Raw genomic sequence first — 19,661 nt, forward strand, 5'->3', positions numbered from 1 at the left:
GTACAGGCTACTGAGCTGAATGATCAGCCATGATCATATTGAATGGCGGTGCAGGCTCGAAGGGCCGAATGGCCTACTCCTGCACCTATTTTCTATGTTTCTATGTTTCTAAAGAAAGGTCCCGACTGGAAACGTCACCTATCCATTTTCTCCACAGCTACGGCTTGACCCGCTGAGTTACTCCAGCATTTTGCGTCCATCTTTGGTATAAACCAGCATCTGCAGTTCTTTTTTATTACAATGGGAGGAGCTTGGGAGGGTAAACTGGGAAAAATTGTTTTGGGTAAGTCCACATCTGACAAGCGGCAGTTGTTCATAGGGTAGTTGATCGATGTTCACAATTGGCATGTTCTGATAAGAAGTAGCAAAGGAGAAGCAAAGGATGGCAAGATATACAGTTGTAAATTTGGTCAAAACGAAAAAGTAAGCGCATGCATGGTTTAAGAGGTTGGAATCAGACAGGGGCTTTGAGAAAAATAAAGAAAGGTGAAAGGAACTGAAACAGGTAAATAGAAGGGCCAAAAAGGGTCCGGGAATGGCTTTGGCAAATCAGATAAAAGAAAATCCCAGTTGAAGCAGCTTGTCAGTGGGATCTAAAAGACTTTCGGATCGGCATATGGGTTATGTGCAGGATGTTAAGTTATGGTCTTGCCATCATGTTAAAGGGCCTGTTCTTGTGCTGTATCGTTCTGTATTCTATAATGGAAGTACTGTTCATAATAACAGCTGTTCTTAAATTCTGATGGTAAGTGCTTTCAGGTGATTTTGCCCAGTAGGAGGGGGGAGAAAGGGGATAGGGATGGCAGGGTAAGGGAACCGTGGATGACGAAGGAGGTTGTAAACTTCATCAGGATGAAGTGCAGGGATATGACCAACACTATGGTTAAACCAACAGTTTAAAACAGTTAAAAGACAATTCGACAGGTATATGGATAGGAAAGGTTTAGGGGATATGGGCCAAACATAGGCGGGTGAGACTAGTGTAGATGGCGCATCTTGGTCGGTATAGGCAAGTTGGGCCAAAGGGCCTGTTTTCATGATGTGCGACTCTATGACTGTAAATGCTCTCAATCTAGTGTCAAATCTATGAGGCTATCAAACATTTCATGATTGGAAATAGAAATATTATTACAAGCTACTAACAAGAACATTATAAACATAGAAAGTAGGCCTTTCAGCCCTTCGAGCCAGCACGGCCATTCAATATGATCATGCCTGATCATCCAAAATCAGTACCCTGTTCTGGCTTTTTTCCCCTATTCCTTGATTCCTTTAGCCCCAAGAACTAAATCTAACTCTCTCTTGAACACATCCAGTGAATTGGCCTCCACTGCTTTCTGTGGCAGAGAATTCCACAGATTCACAATACTCTGGGTGAAAAAGTTTTTCCCCATCTCAGCACTAAACGTAGTTCAAGATACCCTTGTGAAAGCCATGGCAATAGTAAAATTATATATTTTTAAAAGTCTGAAGAAGGATGCCGACTCAAAACATGACCTACCCATTTTCTCCAGGGATGCTGTCTGACCTGCTGAGTTACTCCAGCATTTTGAGTCCATCTTTAAAGAAAATCCAGTCTTTTACCTTATTCTTCTCGAAAAGCTCGTTCTGAATGGTCTTCAAGTCCATGTCCAGGGCACTTACAGCCTGCTTCCTTTTTTTGGCCAATACTTCCAACAAATCCTCAATCTGTGCCCTCTGCTTTTTGTTCTCTCTTTCAAGGTTCAGCTTCTCTGTCTCCAACCGTTCCCTCTTGCCCCACTCGGAGGTGTTCTCTGCCTGGAGTCTCTCCATCTGTTGACAAAGACCAAAGGCTCATTTAATAGGCCCATGATGAAAAGGTGGGAGTGGGGGATTAGTTACTTAAAATTGGAGAATTCAATATTCAAACTGTTGGGTTGTAAACCACCCAAGCAGAATACGAGGTAATGTTCTGCCAGTTTGTGTATGACTTCACTCCAGCAATGGAGGAGGCCTGAGACAGAAAGGTCAGTGCAGGAATGAGAAGGATAGTTAAAATGGTACGCAAACTAGGAGATACAGCAGGCCTTGGCAGACCAAGCGCAACTGATCAGCGAAATGTCCACCTAGTCTACACTTGGGTCTCCTCCCAGAGGCCACATTGAAAGTGCCGAATGCCATAGATTAAGCTAGAGGAGGTGCAAGTACCCTCTGCCTTACCTGAAAAGACCGCTGGGGTCATGTGTCCACATTTAGTCCGTCAGCTCCCTTGGGACTTTTTAATTTCAAGATCATCTCCCAATCGTCGAAACTTAAAAAAATACAGGGCTAACTAGCCGAGTCATTATTTGGACGACAACTCGTTCATTTGCAGGAATTGAATCTCTGAACATTTTCTGAATGACTTCTATCAAAAGGCCCATCTGTCCATAATTAAGGATTTCAAAATTGTCAGGAAAGAGAGATCAAGGCAAATGGTGATTTGGGGATTGGAGATGAGTGTGCAGGTTTATCTGCCTCCACCACCACCCCTGATAATGCGTTCCAGGCCCCCACCACTCTGTGTAAAAAAACAGAACAGGAATAGTGGGTGCGCCATAACACAACTCACTCTTTTTTTGTTGAAGGATGACATTGGCAACCCAAGGTACAACATGGTATCTGATTGGTGGAAAAGGCTTGAGGCCCAATCTGATCTAATTGTGTCCTTGTACTTCCTCCAATCTACCTCTGTATTTCTACAAACAACAGCATGCAGAGAGTAACTGTGTTGACAGAGGGGGGTTAATTCATACCTCGGCTCGCAGTTCTGCGAGTTTTTTGTCCATGGTTGTCCGAGCTCCCTGCTCATCCTCCAGATCTTCAGATATCCGACCCAATTCGTCCTGGTGTAATTCCTTTAACATGTTCAGCTAAAAATCAGAAACCACTTCTTAGTTTGTTTGGACACTGGATCCACAATGACCACTTCAGTGAATTTAGCAATCTAATTGCAACTTCCAACTCCTCGAGTTCAGGGAGCTCTTCAAATTCAAATCAGGTTATTGCACATAAGGGTGCAATAAAATTCATGGAGCTTACATAATAAGCAGTATACATTATAATGATAAATACTAGTGAGGATGCAATTAATGATAAATAAATCTGAAGTTAGTCTTAAACAATACTGAAGGAAAGAAATCCTATGTAGAAAAGATCACAATTTATTTACAAGATGACAGCTGAACAACAGGCTAGAGGCCTGTCCACATTCCTCCATTCTGAACAAAAGCACAAAGCCAGAACAGGGCTCTTTATCACTCACAGGTATTTTAAGAAAATTCAGAAAAAACTGAGGAACAATCCTTGGCATTAATCAATGAATTTGGAGAAGACCATGTGACATTTATCACTCAAAGAATGAGCACCAATGGTCTGGAAGGCACATATAAGGGGCAAAAAGGGAGTCACGATGGCAGGATTCGTTTGGAGGCAATATTGCCACCGTGACAAATGATAAAGCAAAAAAGGAGAACACCTTGAGATCCACTTTCCCTAGCCAAAATGGCACCGCCCTGCCCGAGGCCACTCCTGATTAGTCCTGGTCTTTTCTCTCCTCCAGCTCTTAATCACCCACCATCACCCACCCCCCATGACCGACTACTCTCTGCAGCTGATGGTCAATGGTTCTTTATCACATGTCCAGTGAAATTCTTGTTTTGCATCCAGTTCAGTAAAGTACTGCCATACTTAAGCACAATCCCGATTAGTATAAAGTGAATAGAAATAGTCCACTGAGACCACATGCAGGGCTCGCCAGGTTTGCCATTTACGAAGTCATGTCCGGTCACGCATCTAGTCTTCTGTTGCAGTGCCCAATCCAAGCGAGCCCCAGGCTGCTGCAGGGTCTCCGGCCGTCGGATCGTCCAGTGAACCGCTGTCCCTCTCCTTGTCCGCCCACCTTCAGCCTGGGGGGGGGGGGGGGGGGCTCCTGCCGACCTTGTTGGCGCGGAAGGCAAGTCCCCAGTTCACTCTCACCGGACCTTGTTTCCGCATCTGCCATCACCAGCTTCCTCCATCCTCCTCTCTGGTTCTCCAGACCATCCACCCTGCCACGCAGATGAGGTTGTGGAGGCAGATGCAATTACAACTTTTAAAAAGCATTGGGGTACATGATGGTGGAATAGTGTTGAGGGTTAGGGCCTTATGCAGTCAATTGGGATTCGAGTAGATAAGCATCACAGTCAGCATCTTTTTTCCTAGAACTACTGACAACCAGGATTACTGCATTGTAAATGCAACTAAACAAAACGGCAGTGTGTATATTGAACAAGTGTAACAGCAAAACAAATACACCTATGAAAATGTTCACAAGTATTTGGAAAAATATTTTTCTTCTGCAAATTCTTAATGTTAGTTCAGTTAAAAATTATCTTCCAGGATTACCAACTCTCTGGTAATTAATACCTCACCTGTTTAAGCACCTCTTTCTTAGATTTGCTGAGCTCTTCATACTTGATTTTCCATTGCGAGATATCTGCCTCCAAATTCTCAATGTTCTTATTGAGTGCATTCTTGTCCCTGAGAAAAAGCAGCACAACTATATGGAAATTACATTAAACCGACCCTATCTTTGCCTCATAATTGTTGTTCATTTACACTTAAATTTAGAAATTTATGCAAAACATTTTCAAGGATCTCATTTTGTTTGTCAGTAATACAATGTACAAGGACAAATGCATCCATCACACCATTTTAGGAATATTCTATATTTCTGTCCTTTATACTGACATGTAGCATCTCATATTTTCCCACATTGTACACCAGTTGCCATAATTTTGCCCATTTTGAAATTCAGTCCTAAGCAAGGGGTGAAATGGGATCAGAAGATCCTTGTTTATGGTGCTGAAAAACTGCAAGGGTAAAAAGACCCTGATGGAAGTTATTTACAGGCTTCCTAACAGGTGCCAGGAAGTAAGGTACAAATTACATCAGGAGATGAAATCTGCATGTAAGAAGAGCAATCTTAATGGGAATTTCAATATGGAGGTAGTCTGGTAAAATCAGATTGGTACTGGACCCCAGGAGAGGGACTTAGTAGACTGCCAATGAGATGGTTTCTTAGAGCAGCTTGTGGTTGAGCCTTTCAGGGAAAAGACAATTCTAGATTTGGTATTGTGTTATGAACCGGATTTGATTAGGGAGTTTAAGGTAAAGTAACCACTCACTAGGAGGTAGTGACCATAATATGTTAAAATTTAACCTGCAATTTGAGAGGGTGAAGCTGAAATCGGGTATATCCGTATTCCTGTTGAGCAAAGGTGACACAGAGGCACGAGGGAGAAGCTGGACAAAGTTGATTGGAAAGGGACTCCAGCAGGAATGACGGTGGAACACCAATGGCAGGAATTTCTGGGAACAATTCAGGTGACGCAGGATCTTTTCATTCCAAAGAGGAAGAAATATTCTAATGGGAGAATGAGGTGACCACGGCTAACAAGGGAAATCAAAGACAGCATAAAACTAAATGAGAAGGCATATAACAATGCAAAGATTAGTGGGAAGCTGGACGATTGGGAAGCTTTTCAAAACCAACAGAAGGTAACTAAAAAGCCAATACGGGGAGAAAAGAATATATATGAAAGTAAGACAATAGACAATAGGTGCAGGAGCAGGCCATTCAGCCCTTCGAGCTGATTCAATGCGATCATGGCTGATCACCCTCAATCAGTACCCCATTCCTGCCTTCTCCCCATACCCCCTCACTCCGCTATCCTTAAGATCTCTATCCAGCTCTCTCTTGAAAGCATCCAACGAACTGGCCTCCACTGCCTTCTGAGGCAGAGAATTCCACACCTTCACCACTCTCTGACTGAAAAAGTTCTCCCTCATCTCCGTTCTAAATGGCCTACCCCTTATTCTTAAACTGTGGCCCCTTGTTCTGGACTCCCCCAACATTGGGAACATGTTTCCTGCCTCTAATGTGTCCAATCCCCTAATTATCTTATATGTTTCAATAAGATCCCCCCTCATCCTTCTAAATTCCAGTGTCCAAGCCTAATTGCTCCAGCCTTTCAACATACGACAGTCCTGCCATTCCGGGAATTAACCTAGTGAACCTACGCTGCACGCCCTCAATAGCAAGAATATCCTTCCTCAAATTTGGAGACCAAAACTGCACACAGTACTCCAGGTGCGGTCTCACCAGGGCCCGGTACAACTGTAGAAGGACCTCTTTGCTCCTAAACTCAACTCCTCTTGTTATGAAGGCCAACATTCCATTGGCTTTCTTCACTGCCTGCTGTACCTGCAAGCTTCCTTTCAGTGACTGATGCACTAGGACACCCAGATCTCGTTGAACATCCCCTCTTCCTAACTTGACACCATTCAGATAATAATCTGCCTTTCTATTCTTACTTCCAAAGTGAATAACCTCACACTTATCTACATTAAACTGCATCTGCCATGTATCCGCCCACTCACACAACCTGTCCAAGTCACCCTGCAGCCTTACTGCATCTTCCTCACAATTCACACTACCCCCCAACTTAGTATCATCTGCAAATTTGCTAATGGTACTTTTAATCCCTTCATCTAAGTCATTAATGTATATCGTAAATAGCTGGGGTCCCAGCACCGAACCTTGCGGTACCCCACTGGTCACTGCCTGCCATTCCGAAAGGGACCCATTTATCCCCACTCTTTGCTTTCTGTCTGTCAACCAATTTTCTATCCATGTCAGTACCCTACCCCCAATACCATGTGCTCTAATTTTGCCCACTAATCTTCTATGTGGGACCTTGTCGAAGGCTTTCTGAAAGTCGAGGTACACCACATCCACTGACTCTCCCGTCAATTTTCCTAGTTACATCCTCAAAAAATTCCAGTAGATTTGTCAAGCATGATTCCCCCTTCGCAAATCCATGCTGACTCGGAATGATCCTGTTACTGCTATCCAAATGCTCAGCAATTTCGTCTTTTATAATTGACTCCAGCATCTTCCCCACCACTGATGTCAGACTAACTGGTCCATAATTACCCGTTTTCTCTCTCCCTCCTTTCTTAAAAAGTGGGATAACATTTGCTATCCTCCAATCCACAGGAACTGATCCTGAATCTATAGAACATTGAAAAATGATCTCCAATGCTTCCACTATTTCTAGAGCCACCTCCTTAAGTACCCTGGGATGAAGACCATCAGGCCCTGGGGATTTATCAGCCTTCAGTCCCATCAGTCTACCCAAAACCATTTCCTGCCTAATGTGGATTTCCTTCAGTTCCTCCATCACCCTAGGTTCTCCGGCCCCTAGAACATTTGGGAGATTGTGTGTATCTTCCTCAGTGAAGACAGATCCAAAGTAACGGTTTAACTCGTCTGCCATTTCTTTGTTCCCCATAATAAATTCCCCTGCTACTGTCTTCAAGGGACCCACATTTGCCTTGACTATTTTTTTCCTCTTCACGTACCTAAAAAAACTTTTGCTATCCTCCTTTATATTATTGGCTAGTTTACCCTCGTACCTCATCTTTTCTCCCCGTATTGCCTTTTTAGTTAACTTTTGTTGCTCTTTAAAAGAGTCCCAATCCTCTGTCTTCCCACTCTTCTTTGCTATGTTATACTTCCTCTCCTTAATTTTTATGCTGTCCTTGACTTCCCTCGTCAGCCACAGGTGTCTCTTACTCCCCTTAGAGTCTTTCCGCCTCTTTGGGATAAATTGATCCTGCAACCTCTGCATTATTCCCAGGAATACCTGCCATTGCTGTTCTACCGTCTTCCCTGCTAGGGCCTCCTTCCAGTCAATTTTGGCCAGCTCCTGCCTCATGCCTCTTTAATCCCCTTTGCTATACTGTAATACTGACACTTCCGATTTTCCCTTCTGCCTTTCCATTTGCAGAATAAAACTTATCATGTTGTGATCACTGCCTCCTAATGGCTCTTTTACCTCTAGTCCCCTTATCAGATCAGGGTCATTACACAACACTAAATCCAGAATTGCCTTCTCCCTGGTAGGCTCCAGTACAAGCTGTTCTAAGAATCCATCTCGAAGGCACTCGACAAACTCTCTTTCCTGGGGTCCATTTCCAACCTGATTTTCCCAGTCTACCTACATGTTGAAATCTCCCATAACCACTGTAGCATTACATTTGTGACACGCCAATTTTATCTCCTGATTCAACTTGCACCCTATGTCGAGGCTACTGTTTGGGGGCCTATAGATAACTCCCATTCGGGTCTTTTTACCCTTACAATTCCTCATTTCTATCCATACTGATTCAACATCTCCTGATTCTATGTCACCCCTTGCAAGGGAATGAATATCATTCCTTACCAGCAGAGCAACCCCACCCCCTCTGCCCACCTGTCTGTCTTTTCTATACGTTGTGTACCCCTGAATATTCAGTTCCCAGCCCTGGTCCTCTTGTAGCCATGTCTCAGTAATCCCTACAACATCATACTTGCCCATGACTAACTGAGCCTCAAGCTCATCCACTTTATTTTTTATACTACGCGCATTTAAGTACAACACTTTAACTTCTGTATTTACCTCCCCTCTCACATCGGTCACAAATGGCCCTGCCCTTAATCTCTTTTCCCCTCTAGAACTTCTGTTCCCATTCTTCCGAGAGTCTTCTGCAATATCTCCTGTATTCCCTTTAACCTCATCTTCATATTCGCAATTTGTTAACCCATCCCCCCCACTACTTAGTTTAAAGCCACAGGTGTCGCACTAGCAAACCTGCCTGCCAGAATGTTTGTCCCCCTGCTGTTAAGATGTAACCCGTCCCTTTTGTACAAGTCACCCCTAGCCCAGAAGAGATCCCAGTGGTCCAGAAATCTAAATCCCTGCTCTCTGCACCAGCCCCTCAGCCATAAATTCATACCCTCTATCTCTCGGTTCCTGGCCTCACCAGCACGAGGTACCGGTAGCAGTCCAGAGATAACCACCTTCGACGTCCTACTTCTCAGTCTTTTTCCTAACTCTCTAAACTCCCGCTGTAGCACCTCCTTCCTCTTCCGCCCGACAATAATATAAAAGAGGACAGCAAACGTTTCTTCAGATATATAAAGAGTAAGAAAGAGGCAAGAGTGGTCATTAGACTGCTGGAAAAGATGCTGGAGAACTGATACTGGGAAATAATAAAATGGAAGATGAAGTGAATAAGTTTTTTGCATCAGTCTTCACAGTGGAAGACACCAGCAGCATGCCTGAATTTGAAGAGAGTCAAGCGGTGGAAGTTAGTGGAGTGGCTTTTACTAAGAAATTGGTGCAATGGAAGCTGAAAGGTCTGAAAGTGGACAAGCTCCTGGACTAGATGGTCTGCAGCCCAGGGTTCTGAAAAAGGTGGCTTTAGAGATTGTGGAGGCAATAGTTGTGATCTTTCAAAAATCACTAGAATCAGGGGTGGTTCCAGACAATTGGAAAATTGCAAATATTACTCCGCTATTCAAGTAGGGAGTGAAGCAGAAGAGTGAAAACTATAGGTTGGTTAGCCAGTAGTTGGTAAGATTTTAGAGTCCATTAAAAACGATGAGGTTTCTGAGTGCCTAGAAGCACACAATAAAATAGGCAGGTCAGCATGGTTTTGTGAATGGGAGATCATTCGTGACGATCCTGTTGGTATTCTTTGAGGAAGTAAACAGCTGGATAGACAAAGGAGAGTCAATGGATATGATTTACCTGGATTTTCAGAAGGCGTTTGATAAAATTCCGCACGCGAGGCTGCTAAAGAAGATGAGAGGCCATGGTATCAGATGGACAGCATTAGCAGGTTGGCTGGATGGCAGAAGGCAAAGAGTGGCAATAAAGGGGGCTTTTTCTGGTTGGCTGCCAGTGACTGGTGGTATTCCACAAGGGTCCAATGGCCCAACCCATGAAAGCAAGCATACCATATAGTATTCCCCACTTGTTTTTATACAACACCTCTATAAGATGATCCCTCATCCAACGAATAAAGTCCTAGCATGTCCAACCTCTTCCTTTTACCTCAAGTACTGGCAACGTCCTCGTAAATCTTCTCTACACCCTTTCCAGCTTAACAATATCTTTCCCACAGCAGGATGACTAAAAGAGAACACAATACTCCAAATGCAGCCTCACCAACGTCTTGTACAACTATAACATCCCAACTTTTATACACAATAGCCTGATTGATTCAGGCCAACCTATACAAAGCCATGATAACCCTATCTACTTGTGACACCACTTTCAAAGGACTATGTACCTGTACTAGCAGAATCCTCTGCTGTGCAATACTCCCCAGGGCCCTGCCATTCACCGTGAAGGTCTTGCCTCAGCTCAACTTATGCTCTTAAGCTTTCCCTTTAAGCATCACCCAACTCCTTCTCAAAACTGTCCTGTTGCAGTAATTTCAATTCTTGTCTCATCCAAAGCTACAAAACTTTTCTCTCTCCTTTACAGAATTCAGTGTAACCAAGGTTCAACAGATCTTTGATACAAACACCCTTGAAGTATGTTCTTTCCCATCACTTTCCTTTGATCTCAACTCTGCTTTCAATATCATGCCTTGACCCATTTCTGCATTCTTCCCCTCTCTGACCTCAGAAAAAATACTGCTATGGTATTTTTACTTTAATTCAGAAATACGACATTGAAACGACTCCTTTGGCCCATCGACCATTGATCACCTGTTCACACTAGTTCTACGTTATCCCACAAATAACTCATCCACTCCCCACACCGGGGGCAATTTAAAGAGGCCAATTAACCTACAAACCTGCACTTTTTTGGGATGTGGATGAAAACCAGTGCACCCAGAGGAAACCCACACAGTCACGGGAAGAATGTGCAAACTCCACACAGACAGCACTCAAGGTCAGAATCGAACTCGGGTGTCTGGCGTTGTGGGGCAGTCTTGGGGTTATGCTGTCTAATCATGCACCGTATACCCTACTATTAACAACGATAATACCCGTATAATCTATTTTAATGATGTGTACTTTGGGAATAAATTTGTCCCTGCACCATGCTTCTCCTCAAGATAGTTCATGAGACCGGTGACATCGATATCAAAGACAAGACTGGACCTCACTTTAACATCTCACCCACAAGATGGCATCATTAAGAGTACAGTATTTGTACATCTGGAGCTTATAGTTCAATTCTGAGATTTGGACTTCCTCATTCATGACTGATGCATATCCTATCCCTGAGATTTCAAAGGAAATAATGAACTGGCAAGTTTAGATATCAGCACCTACTCTCTCTCTTTCTGCAGAGTTTTGTGGGATTCATCCAGACGCAACTGCAATGCAGTGACTTTAGTAGTATCCTCTTCCAGTATAGATACTTCTTCCCACAGGATGCGGTTCCTCTCTTGGCGGCTGAGCGTAGTGCGCATGCTCTGAGCAGTGTGCTTGTCCCATGGCTCTGAGCTTCCCTGCTCATTTTTCAGAATCACTTCCATAAGGTCCAGGTCCTGCAGAATAAGAAACACAAATTCCCCATGATAGAATAGAAACTCACGTAACAAATTTCTGTTTTAAAACTGTAGTTTGCAATAACTCAGTCCACCCAAAGTTACCAAAGTTAAAAAGAATTGGCCCAGCAGTTCTATTGTGCAACAGTAAAAGTATTTTTTACATCACATAACAAAGTTTAAAAATTCTATGCTACATCTTCTAAGAACTCTAACAGCCATTTATATACCACAATTAATATGGTTCATAGTCACCCTTTGAATTAAAGATGTACTTTCTGATTCTTTTACTTTTTACCTTTTATCTCTGCTCTCTGGACATAGATGTCTTCATTATGGGGAAGTGTTTCTCACTATCCACCCGATCATTGCCTTTAAATTTTGTACAGCTCTTTCCTAAAATGTGATCACCAGAACTGTGCAAAATATTTCAGATGTGACCCAAACAATGCCTTGTAAAATGGTAACACAAACTAAAAAAAAATACAAACCACATGCGAGGTGTTGGAGGTCAAATATTCGGGAAAGTTTGGAGGTCAAATATCAGGGGAAAATATACAATAAATGGAAGATCCTTAACAGCATTGCTGCTCACGTCCATAACTTCCTAAAAGTTTCAATACAAGTAGGTAGAGTGGTAAAGATGGCATGTGGTATGCTTGCTTTCATAGGTCAGAGCGATGAGGATAAGAGTCAGGAAGTCTTGACGCAACTTTATAGGACTTTGGTTAGGCCGCATATGAAGTAATGTGTGTAGTTCTGGTCGCCTCATTACAGGAAAAATGTGGAGGCTTTGGAAAGTGTGCAGAGGAGGACTTCAGCAAGACATTGATAGGGCTCCATACAGTAAGCTTCTCTGGAAGGTTAGATTGCATTGGATCCAGAGAGAGTTAGCCGTCCCGATAGAGAATTAGCTGCATGGAAGGAAGCAGAAAGTGATGGTAGAAGGTTGTTTTTTTGGCCTTGGGGATCAGTGCTGGGCCTATCGTGTTGGTGGCTTATATCAACATTTTGGATGAGAACGTACAAGGCATGATTAGTAAACTTGCAGATGACACTAAAGTGGGTGGTATTGTAGAAAGCGAAGATGATTATCAAAAATTACAGCAGAATCTTCATCAGTTGGGTAAGTGGGCAGAGGAATGGTTAATGGAGATTAATGTAGATAAGTGCAAGGTGTTGCGTTTTGGAAAGTCAAACTAGGGTAGGACCTTCACAGTGAATGTCAGGATGCTGGATAGAGCAGAGTGATCTAGGTGTGTAGGTACATAGTTCCTTGAAAGTAGAGTCACTGGGTGGTCAAGAAGGCTTTCAGTCTTCAGAAGTACATTAGCCTTTCGTCAGGTATTTGCTTACAGAAGTTGGGATGTTATGTTATCATTGTACAAGACGTTGGTGAGGTCGCATTTGGAGTATTGTGTCCAGTTAAGGGCCTGTCCCATTTAGGCGATTTTAAGGCGACTAGGCTGTCGCCGACAGTTCGCCGGGGTGTCGTGGGCATGATCGTGAGGAGTCTTCCAAAGATTGTAGTGGATCTCGGCGCGTCGCCAAGAAATCAAACGGTTTGAAATCTCTCGGCGACAGCTGGCTTGTCGCCAGGTATCATAGCTTATTGCGGTCGCTGTCGCATGCTGTTCCCAGGTTTGATAGGTGCATTGATAAGATGCATTTAAAAGCACATAATATTAAAATAAGTAAAATCATTTCAAAATACCATAAAATGCTTGTGTTTAACCAATTTATTTACCGTCAGGACATTTGACAGGTAGATTGGAGGCGACAGTTTGACGGTCAGTAAGCGCGGAAATTTTTGCGATGTTTTTGGTCTCAGCCATTACATTTAAAGTGGGCTCCAAACCCAGATATGCAACCCAGAAACCAGATATACGTCTCCCTTACATTTTCAAAGTAAGCCCACACACTTTTCACAAAAATCCACTTAACCATTAATTTTTTTAATTTTTTTTTAATACAAAACCTGTTTATTCCTTGTTACAGTGAAGCTTGGTTTTTAAGTAACCCATACAAGGTGTTATAGTTCAAAACTCTCAAGTACTTACCGACTTGTCAGTGATTTCAGCGAAAACCAGGACGCCGGAGAAGCATTGACAGTGTGGGAATTTTTGCGATGTTTCCGAAGACGTTGTAATCTCGACCTGACTCGGCATTGTCGTGGTCATTGTCGTCAGGTAAAAGAAAAGTTTGGCAATCTGCTACGACTTTTGACAGTTGCCGGCAGTCGCCAAAAAGATCGCCTAAGTGGGACAGGCCCTTTATGGTCACTCTGCTATAGGAAGGATATTGTTAAGCTGGAAAGAGTGCAGAGATTTACCAGGATGTTGCCAACCTGAGCTTTAGGGAGAAGTTGGGCGGTGTAGGACTTTATTCCTTAGAGCGCAGAAGGATGATGGTGTTCTTATAGAGGTGTACAAGATCATGAGGGAAATAGATAGGGTAGATGCACAGTGCCTTTTACCCAGAGTAGGGAAATCAAGAACCAGGGGCATAGGTTTAAGGCAAGAGGGGAAAGCTTTAATAGATTTAAACACGAGTGGCAACTTTTTCCAGAGGGTTCTGGGAAAATGGAAGGTCATTTGTTTCAGAATGTCAAATGATGCTGATGATCACTTTCTGTGGTGAGTTTCTGGTGCATGTTTATGACACTTGACAATACATTCTGGTAACAGACTGACAATTGAAAATTAATTGAACTGCACAAGCTTATGGTCACACCCGAAAAAGAAGTCTCGGAGTATTCAAACGAATAGATATAAAATAAAAGTGATGGCTGGGATGAAAGCTCCTTACCATCCTTGAAATACTTAAGTGATACCAGTTACAGTTGCAAGGACTCCACCAGCATGTTCCAAGAAGCTTACCTTGCTTTTAGAAGTTTTCTCTCTTCCAACATCTCGCACTGGTTCCTGTTCTGGAATGTTTAAGATCACACTCTCCTTCTCAGACACCAATTTATTGTCCACTGTGCTCTCACTGTCCTGGTCATTCTTTATCCATGCAGCCTGCAACCTTAACTGCTCATTCTCATTGAACAATTCCTGCTTTTCACGTTTTACTGCGGTCAGCTCTTTGCTGAGTGCCTCCAGCTTCTGTCTTAGCAGTCTCACCTCTTCCCTGCACTTGTTCCTCTCTGCCCGCACCTTGCTCCACTTCTCACGCCAGTTGGCCGTGCAGTCTGACCACCAGCGCATTGTCTTCTCCATTTGGGCTGCCCGGGCTCGAGCCTCTTCCAGCTCCCGCAGGCGCAGTTCCTCCCGACTCTCCCAGTCGCTGTCTAAGCAGAGTGGTAGCTGTGGACTGGGAGTCTGCCTCCTGATCACAGGGGCCTCTGGAGACCACATCCTTTCAGGCTGCAGGCTGAAGTTTGACTGGCTGTGGATGCTGAGTAGTGGTGACTTGCTCAGCTCGCTGGCTTCCCCCACAGGGGACTCACTGCTCGGATTCATCTTCACAGGAAACAGCTGCAGTTATTAGCCAGGTATCGCAACCTGCTAACTTCCAAACTCTAACCTAGAGAGAGAATAACATGCACATACTTAATAAAGCAACAATAGAAAAGGAAACATCTACCGGTTGTCCACTTCAAGCTCTTTTTCAACAACTGGACCTGATGCAGGCAAATGGAATTTGTGTATTTAGTCAAAAAGATTGGCATGAATATGGTGGACCAACTGCAACATTATTGGTGATTGAAATGGCCATACAATCTAAATAGAGGGAGAAAAGGTGTGAGGTGAACACTACAACCAACATTCGCATGTGGAAATACGCTGGCATTTCTTCACTGTCACCAGGACCGACTCAAAACAGCACAAGGGCTGTTGGGGTTCAAGTCTCAAATAGTTCACCACAGTGCAGGGAAGCGGTGTTAAATGTTTTCATCACAACAAATACCCACATCACATGAGAGTTCAAGAAACATGTCCAGACGGCTACCTTTGCCCAGTCTAGTTGACGTGTCATCAGGTCTACAGCAATGTGATAGATAATTTCACGGTGCAATCAAACCACTCAGTTACATCAAAGCACAAAGACAAAACATGCAAAAATGGTTTAGTGTAGGAAAGAACTGCAGATGCTGGTTTAAACCGAAGATATAAACAAAAAGCTGGAGTAACTCAGCAGGACCGGCAGCATCGCTGGAGAGAAGGAATGGGTGACGTTTCGGGTCGAGAAGAAGGGTCTCGACCTGAAACATCACCCATTCCTTCTCTCCAGAGATGCTGCCTGTCCTGCTGAGTTACTCCAGCTTTTTGTTTCTATCCATGCTAAAAAGGTTGTCAGCCCAACATATTGTTTTGTAATATGAGACAGGGGTTGATGGTGGAAGGTTCTTTTTGTGATTGGATATCTGTGACCAGTGCTATACCACAGGGATCAGTGCAGGGACCCCAACGTTTAACTGTATACATTAACATTCTGCATATGAGCATCAGAAGAATGATTAAGTAAGCGAGCAGATGACACAAAAAGCGATGGTGTTATTGATAGTGAGGATAGTGATAGGCTACAGAATGATAAAGCCTAGTTGATCAGTTGCTGAGCAGGGAAGAACAATGTAGATGGAATTTAGTCCTGATAATTTCAAGGTGATGAACTTGGGAGAACATCCAAAATCCAAGGATCCCTGAAGGTGGTAGCAGAGTCATCAAGTGTGTTTATTTATCATATGCTCCAAATAAGAACCGGAACGATAAAATCTTATTGTTTGCAGCTTTATAGGCACATTAGACAACAACAATTCAGTTATTCTAAGTAAACTAAACCATGATAGTGCAAAACCAAAGTATTCAGAGTAACCTTAATAGTGCAAAGTCTGATTCGATGCTGAGGTGGAGTTGTGTTCAGCGTTGTGCAGGGTGGTTCAAATGTCTGATGCTTAATGAGACTGTTCTCAGATTCCTGTACCTCCGTCCCAAAGGTACCAACGAGATGAGACTGTAGTGAAGTCCTTTTATGATGTTAGCTGCCTCCATAAGGCAGGCAAGTAGGTAAAATCAATAGCACGTATCTGTGCTTTTCCCAGAACGGCCTTTTCCCTTGTCATGCTTATATTTTGGAACTTCCGTTTGACTGTCGACTGTGCCAGCGTGTGTTGGGCGAACTTTGAGATGCCATCTCCATGACCAGGGCAGTTTTGCATGTCAAGTAAAAGGTAAGGGCTGGTGTGGTCAGTAATTTTGATTGGATTCGCTCATCCACCAATCCACATACAAATTTTTCATGCAATGCTCGATTTGGAAATGTCCCAAAATTGCAGTGTAGAGACAACTTCTTCAATGTGATAATGTACTCACCCACAGTCTCACCAGATTTTAGATTTCTAGTGTGAAACTTGTAACTTTCTGTAATCCATAATGGCTTAGGGCTGAAGTGAGCATCACGTTTTGAAACAGCCTTTCTCAAATGAAACATTCTTTACTTACTCTGGGGTTAGCATGCTGGTGTGAGTTGCATAAACTTCAGGACAATCAGTTAATAGAATGGCCTTTTTGCCTTCTTTGATGGCCTTGTTTTGTGCTCTCACCTGCACTTGATCACTATCCTCTGTTTCTTCAGCTTCAATAATGTTATTTGCACTAAAAAACATTTCCATTCACTCACGGTATGAGAAAATGGCTTCACGGTTCTTGTCGAAAGTCCCTAGTCGGCCAATGTATCCCATGGACACCATCTTCTTCTTCTCTTCTTAAGCCCTTGGCTCCTCTCGGGAGCATAGGCCATTGACAAATGTCCTCCACCTCACTCGGTTGTTGGCGGTTCTTTTGAGATCTCCCCAGTTGAGTCCCCTCCCAGACATTGCCTGGACACCTCTTCTCCAGCTGTTCCTGGGGCGACCTCTTCCTTTTTCCTTGGGGGTTCCATTTCAGGGCTTGCCGTGTGATGTTTGTGGCAGGTTTTCTGAGGGTGTGTCCAATCCAACTCCATTTTCTCTTTCGAATGCAAGTCAACAGGATCCTGGCTTGTTCTTTTCCACAGGTCCACATTGCTTACTTTGTCTCTCCTCCAGATGCTTAGTATTCTCCTGGGGCAGGTGTTAATGAATGTTTGCAGCCGGTTTGTTGTGTGTTTTGTTGTTTTCCATGTCACTGATCCATACAGCATTACCTGCTTCACATTTGAATTAAAGATGCATATTTTGGTGTTGATTGAGATGTATTTTGAACTCATCTTCCTGAGCATGTTAAACACCACCCGAGCCTTATTGATTCTGCTTTTTATATCTGCATCTGCCCCTCCGGTGGTGTCCACAACACCGCCTAGGTATGTGAATGTTTCTACCTCCTGCAGGGCAGTGCTATGCATGAGGATAGGGTTGCTGGTTTTGGAGTGGATCTTCATCACCTGTGTCTTTGCTGTATTGGGTGCAAGACCAAGTTTTGTTGCAGATTGTAAGAGTCTGTCCGTCTTCTCCTGTATTTGTATCTGTGTGTGAAAGGAGAGCTATGTCGTCTGCATCATCTTGCCGCAACAAAGTTAGCCTGACAATCTCTAGACGATTCGTGCAGCTGCAGTTTTTCACTAGTCCCCTGTATAGAAGGAACTGCAGTCTATCATGTTCAGTTCACAAAAAAACCTGCAACACAACTCCGTATTTGCTGTTTAAATGTTAAATAATATTGCATATTGCAAAACAGTCCTGCACTGAATTTAAAGGTTAAATTCACAAACTCAATCCGATCCTCTTAGCCATTTGTAAGATATTAAGGTAGTGGCATGTAGACAGAAACAAACACAGGTTTCAGTCAAGCAGTATCAGTGCAAGTCTTCTTTATTTTACTGAAGCACACTGAACATACTTACACACATATTCACTAAACTGATAAGATTATGAATATATCACGACTCAAAGCACACTACATGGTACTCAGTTCTTGAAGGTACAGTTACCACTAAAGTAATCATTTTATTATTCGATGAGCACCATTGTCATTTCGTCATATTAACCACATGCTGTCCCTGTTTGTTTGATTTCAGTGACTGGAGTACATGGACACACAGTATCCTTTGCACGTTAACATTTCCCAAACTGTTGTGTCTTTTGCTTTGGTGTCCATCTTATCAAAGTTGGTTGATTTACATTTCTCCACTTTATACTACATCTGGCACATATTAACTATTTGCCACAATCAATTGGAAGCCATTCTTCATTGTTAAGAGTAGGACAGTACACAACAAGCACTTTAGCCCAACTTTTGTCTGCCAACCAAGTTGCCTAACTAGGCTAGTCCCGTTTCAGGGTCAGTTTATTGTCACATGTACCAATTAAGGTGCAGTGAAATTTGAGTTACCATTGCCTATGTATGGCCCATATAGCTTCAAGCCCTTTCCTATCCATGTACCAAATGTGTTTAAAATTGCACCCTCTCTAACGTTTTTTCTGGCAGTTCGTTGCAAATACCCCTCTGTGTTTTAAAAAAAATATGGCCCCTCAGATCCCCTTGAAATCTTTCTTCAAGACTCCCCCCAACTGCGGCAAGTCACCACACAGCTTCCTTTCACCCTCGGGCGATGCTGCTCCCCGCTCCATCTACCCAATCCCTCGATTGAGCGAATCTCTTTCGTGCGGTACCGGAGGTCTGACTGACCCCGACTTCCAAGCCTGCACTCTCTGGAAGACCACTGCCCCTGCCCTGGCCCCGGGTTTACCTGCATTCGCTTCCCCCCAAGGTCCACTCATGTCCTCCGCCGCCGAGCTCCGCCAGTTCCGAGGCTCCGATCAGCTCCCCGGCCGAAGCCACCAGGTCTGCGCCGCCCATGGGCTCGAGCAACGGGCTCAAGGGCCCAACGGAGCCGGCGGCCAATAAATCCGCGGCCCCGAGAGCTGCGTTCCGCCAATGGCGAGTCGGCCTGGCGCACCAATCGACTCCAGAGGCCGTGGAACCACCAATCAGATGCGGGGCCCGGCTGAGCCTGCAGACCAATGAGATCAAGGTGCGTGGGTTCCGTCAGAGACAGCTCGCCAATCAGCTTGAAGGACCGCGGGGCACGTTGGGTCGGCTGCTCGCGCGTTCTCGCTCCCGCCCAGGACCAGCACGCGCAGCTGACGGCTGCGCGGATCAATGAATGAACGAATGAATGAACGAAACTTTATTGTGACATGTACCCGGGGTACCGGCACACAGTGTAATGCTTTGTTTTGCACACAACCGATGCAGTACGCAAGTGTCGCCACGCGTTGGCACCAAAGTCACGCATGCATGATATATATGTGTGATATATATGCGTGAAAAGTATATCACGCGCGTAATATGTATATCACG

General features: G+C 43.9%; 1 protein-coding gene across 2 annotated transcripts in view; it reads right to left on the minus strand.

Moving 5' to 3' along the window:
• Positions 1-19,219, minus strand: part of ccdc102a (coiled-coil domain containing 102A) — a 41,172-nt gene extending 21,953 nt beyond the window's left edge. For both annotated transcript variants that reach the window (XM_078400668.1, XM_078400667.1), the window contains exons 1-6: positions 19,048-19,219; positions 14,259-14,907; positions 11,162-11,379; positions 4,413-4,521; positions 2,757-2,873; positions 1,585-1,794 (exon numbers count right to left, since the gene is read on the minus strand). In XM_078400668.1, the coding sequence (XP_078256794.1) occupies positions 1,585-1,794; positions 2,757-2,873; positions 4,413-4,521; positions 11,162-11,379; positions 14,259-14,843 (1,239 nt within the window). In that variant the 5' untranslated portion in view covers positions 14,844-14,907; positions 19,048-19,219. The remainder of the gene's footprint in view (positions 1-1,584; positions 1,795-2,756; positions 2,874-4,412; positions 4,522-11,161; positions 11,380-14,258; positions 14,908-19,047) is intronic.
• Between the last annotated feature and the right edge of the window lie 442 nt (positions 19,220-19,661).

Source organism: Rhinoraja longicauda, chromosome 6 (assembly GCF_053455715.1).
Source record: "Rhinoraja longicauda isolate Sanriku21f chromosome 6, sRhiLon1.1, whole genome shotgun sequence".
NCBI classification, from domain to species: domain Eukaryota; kingdom Metazoa; phylum Chordata; class Chondrichthyes; order Rajiformes; family Arhynchobatidae; genus Rhinoraja; species Rhinoraja longicauda.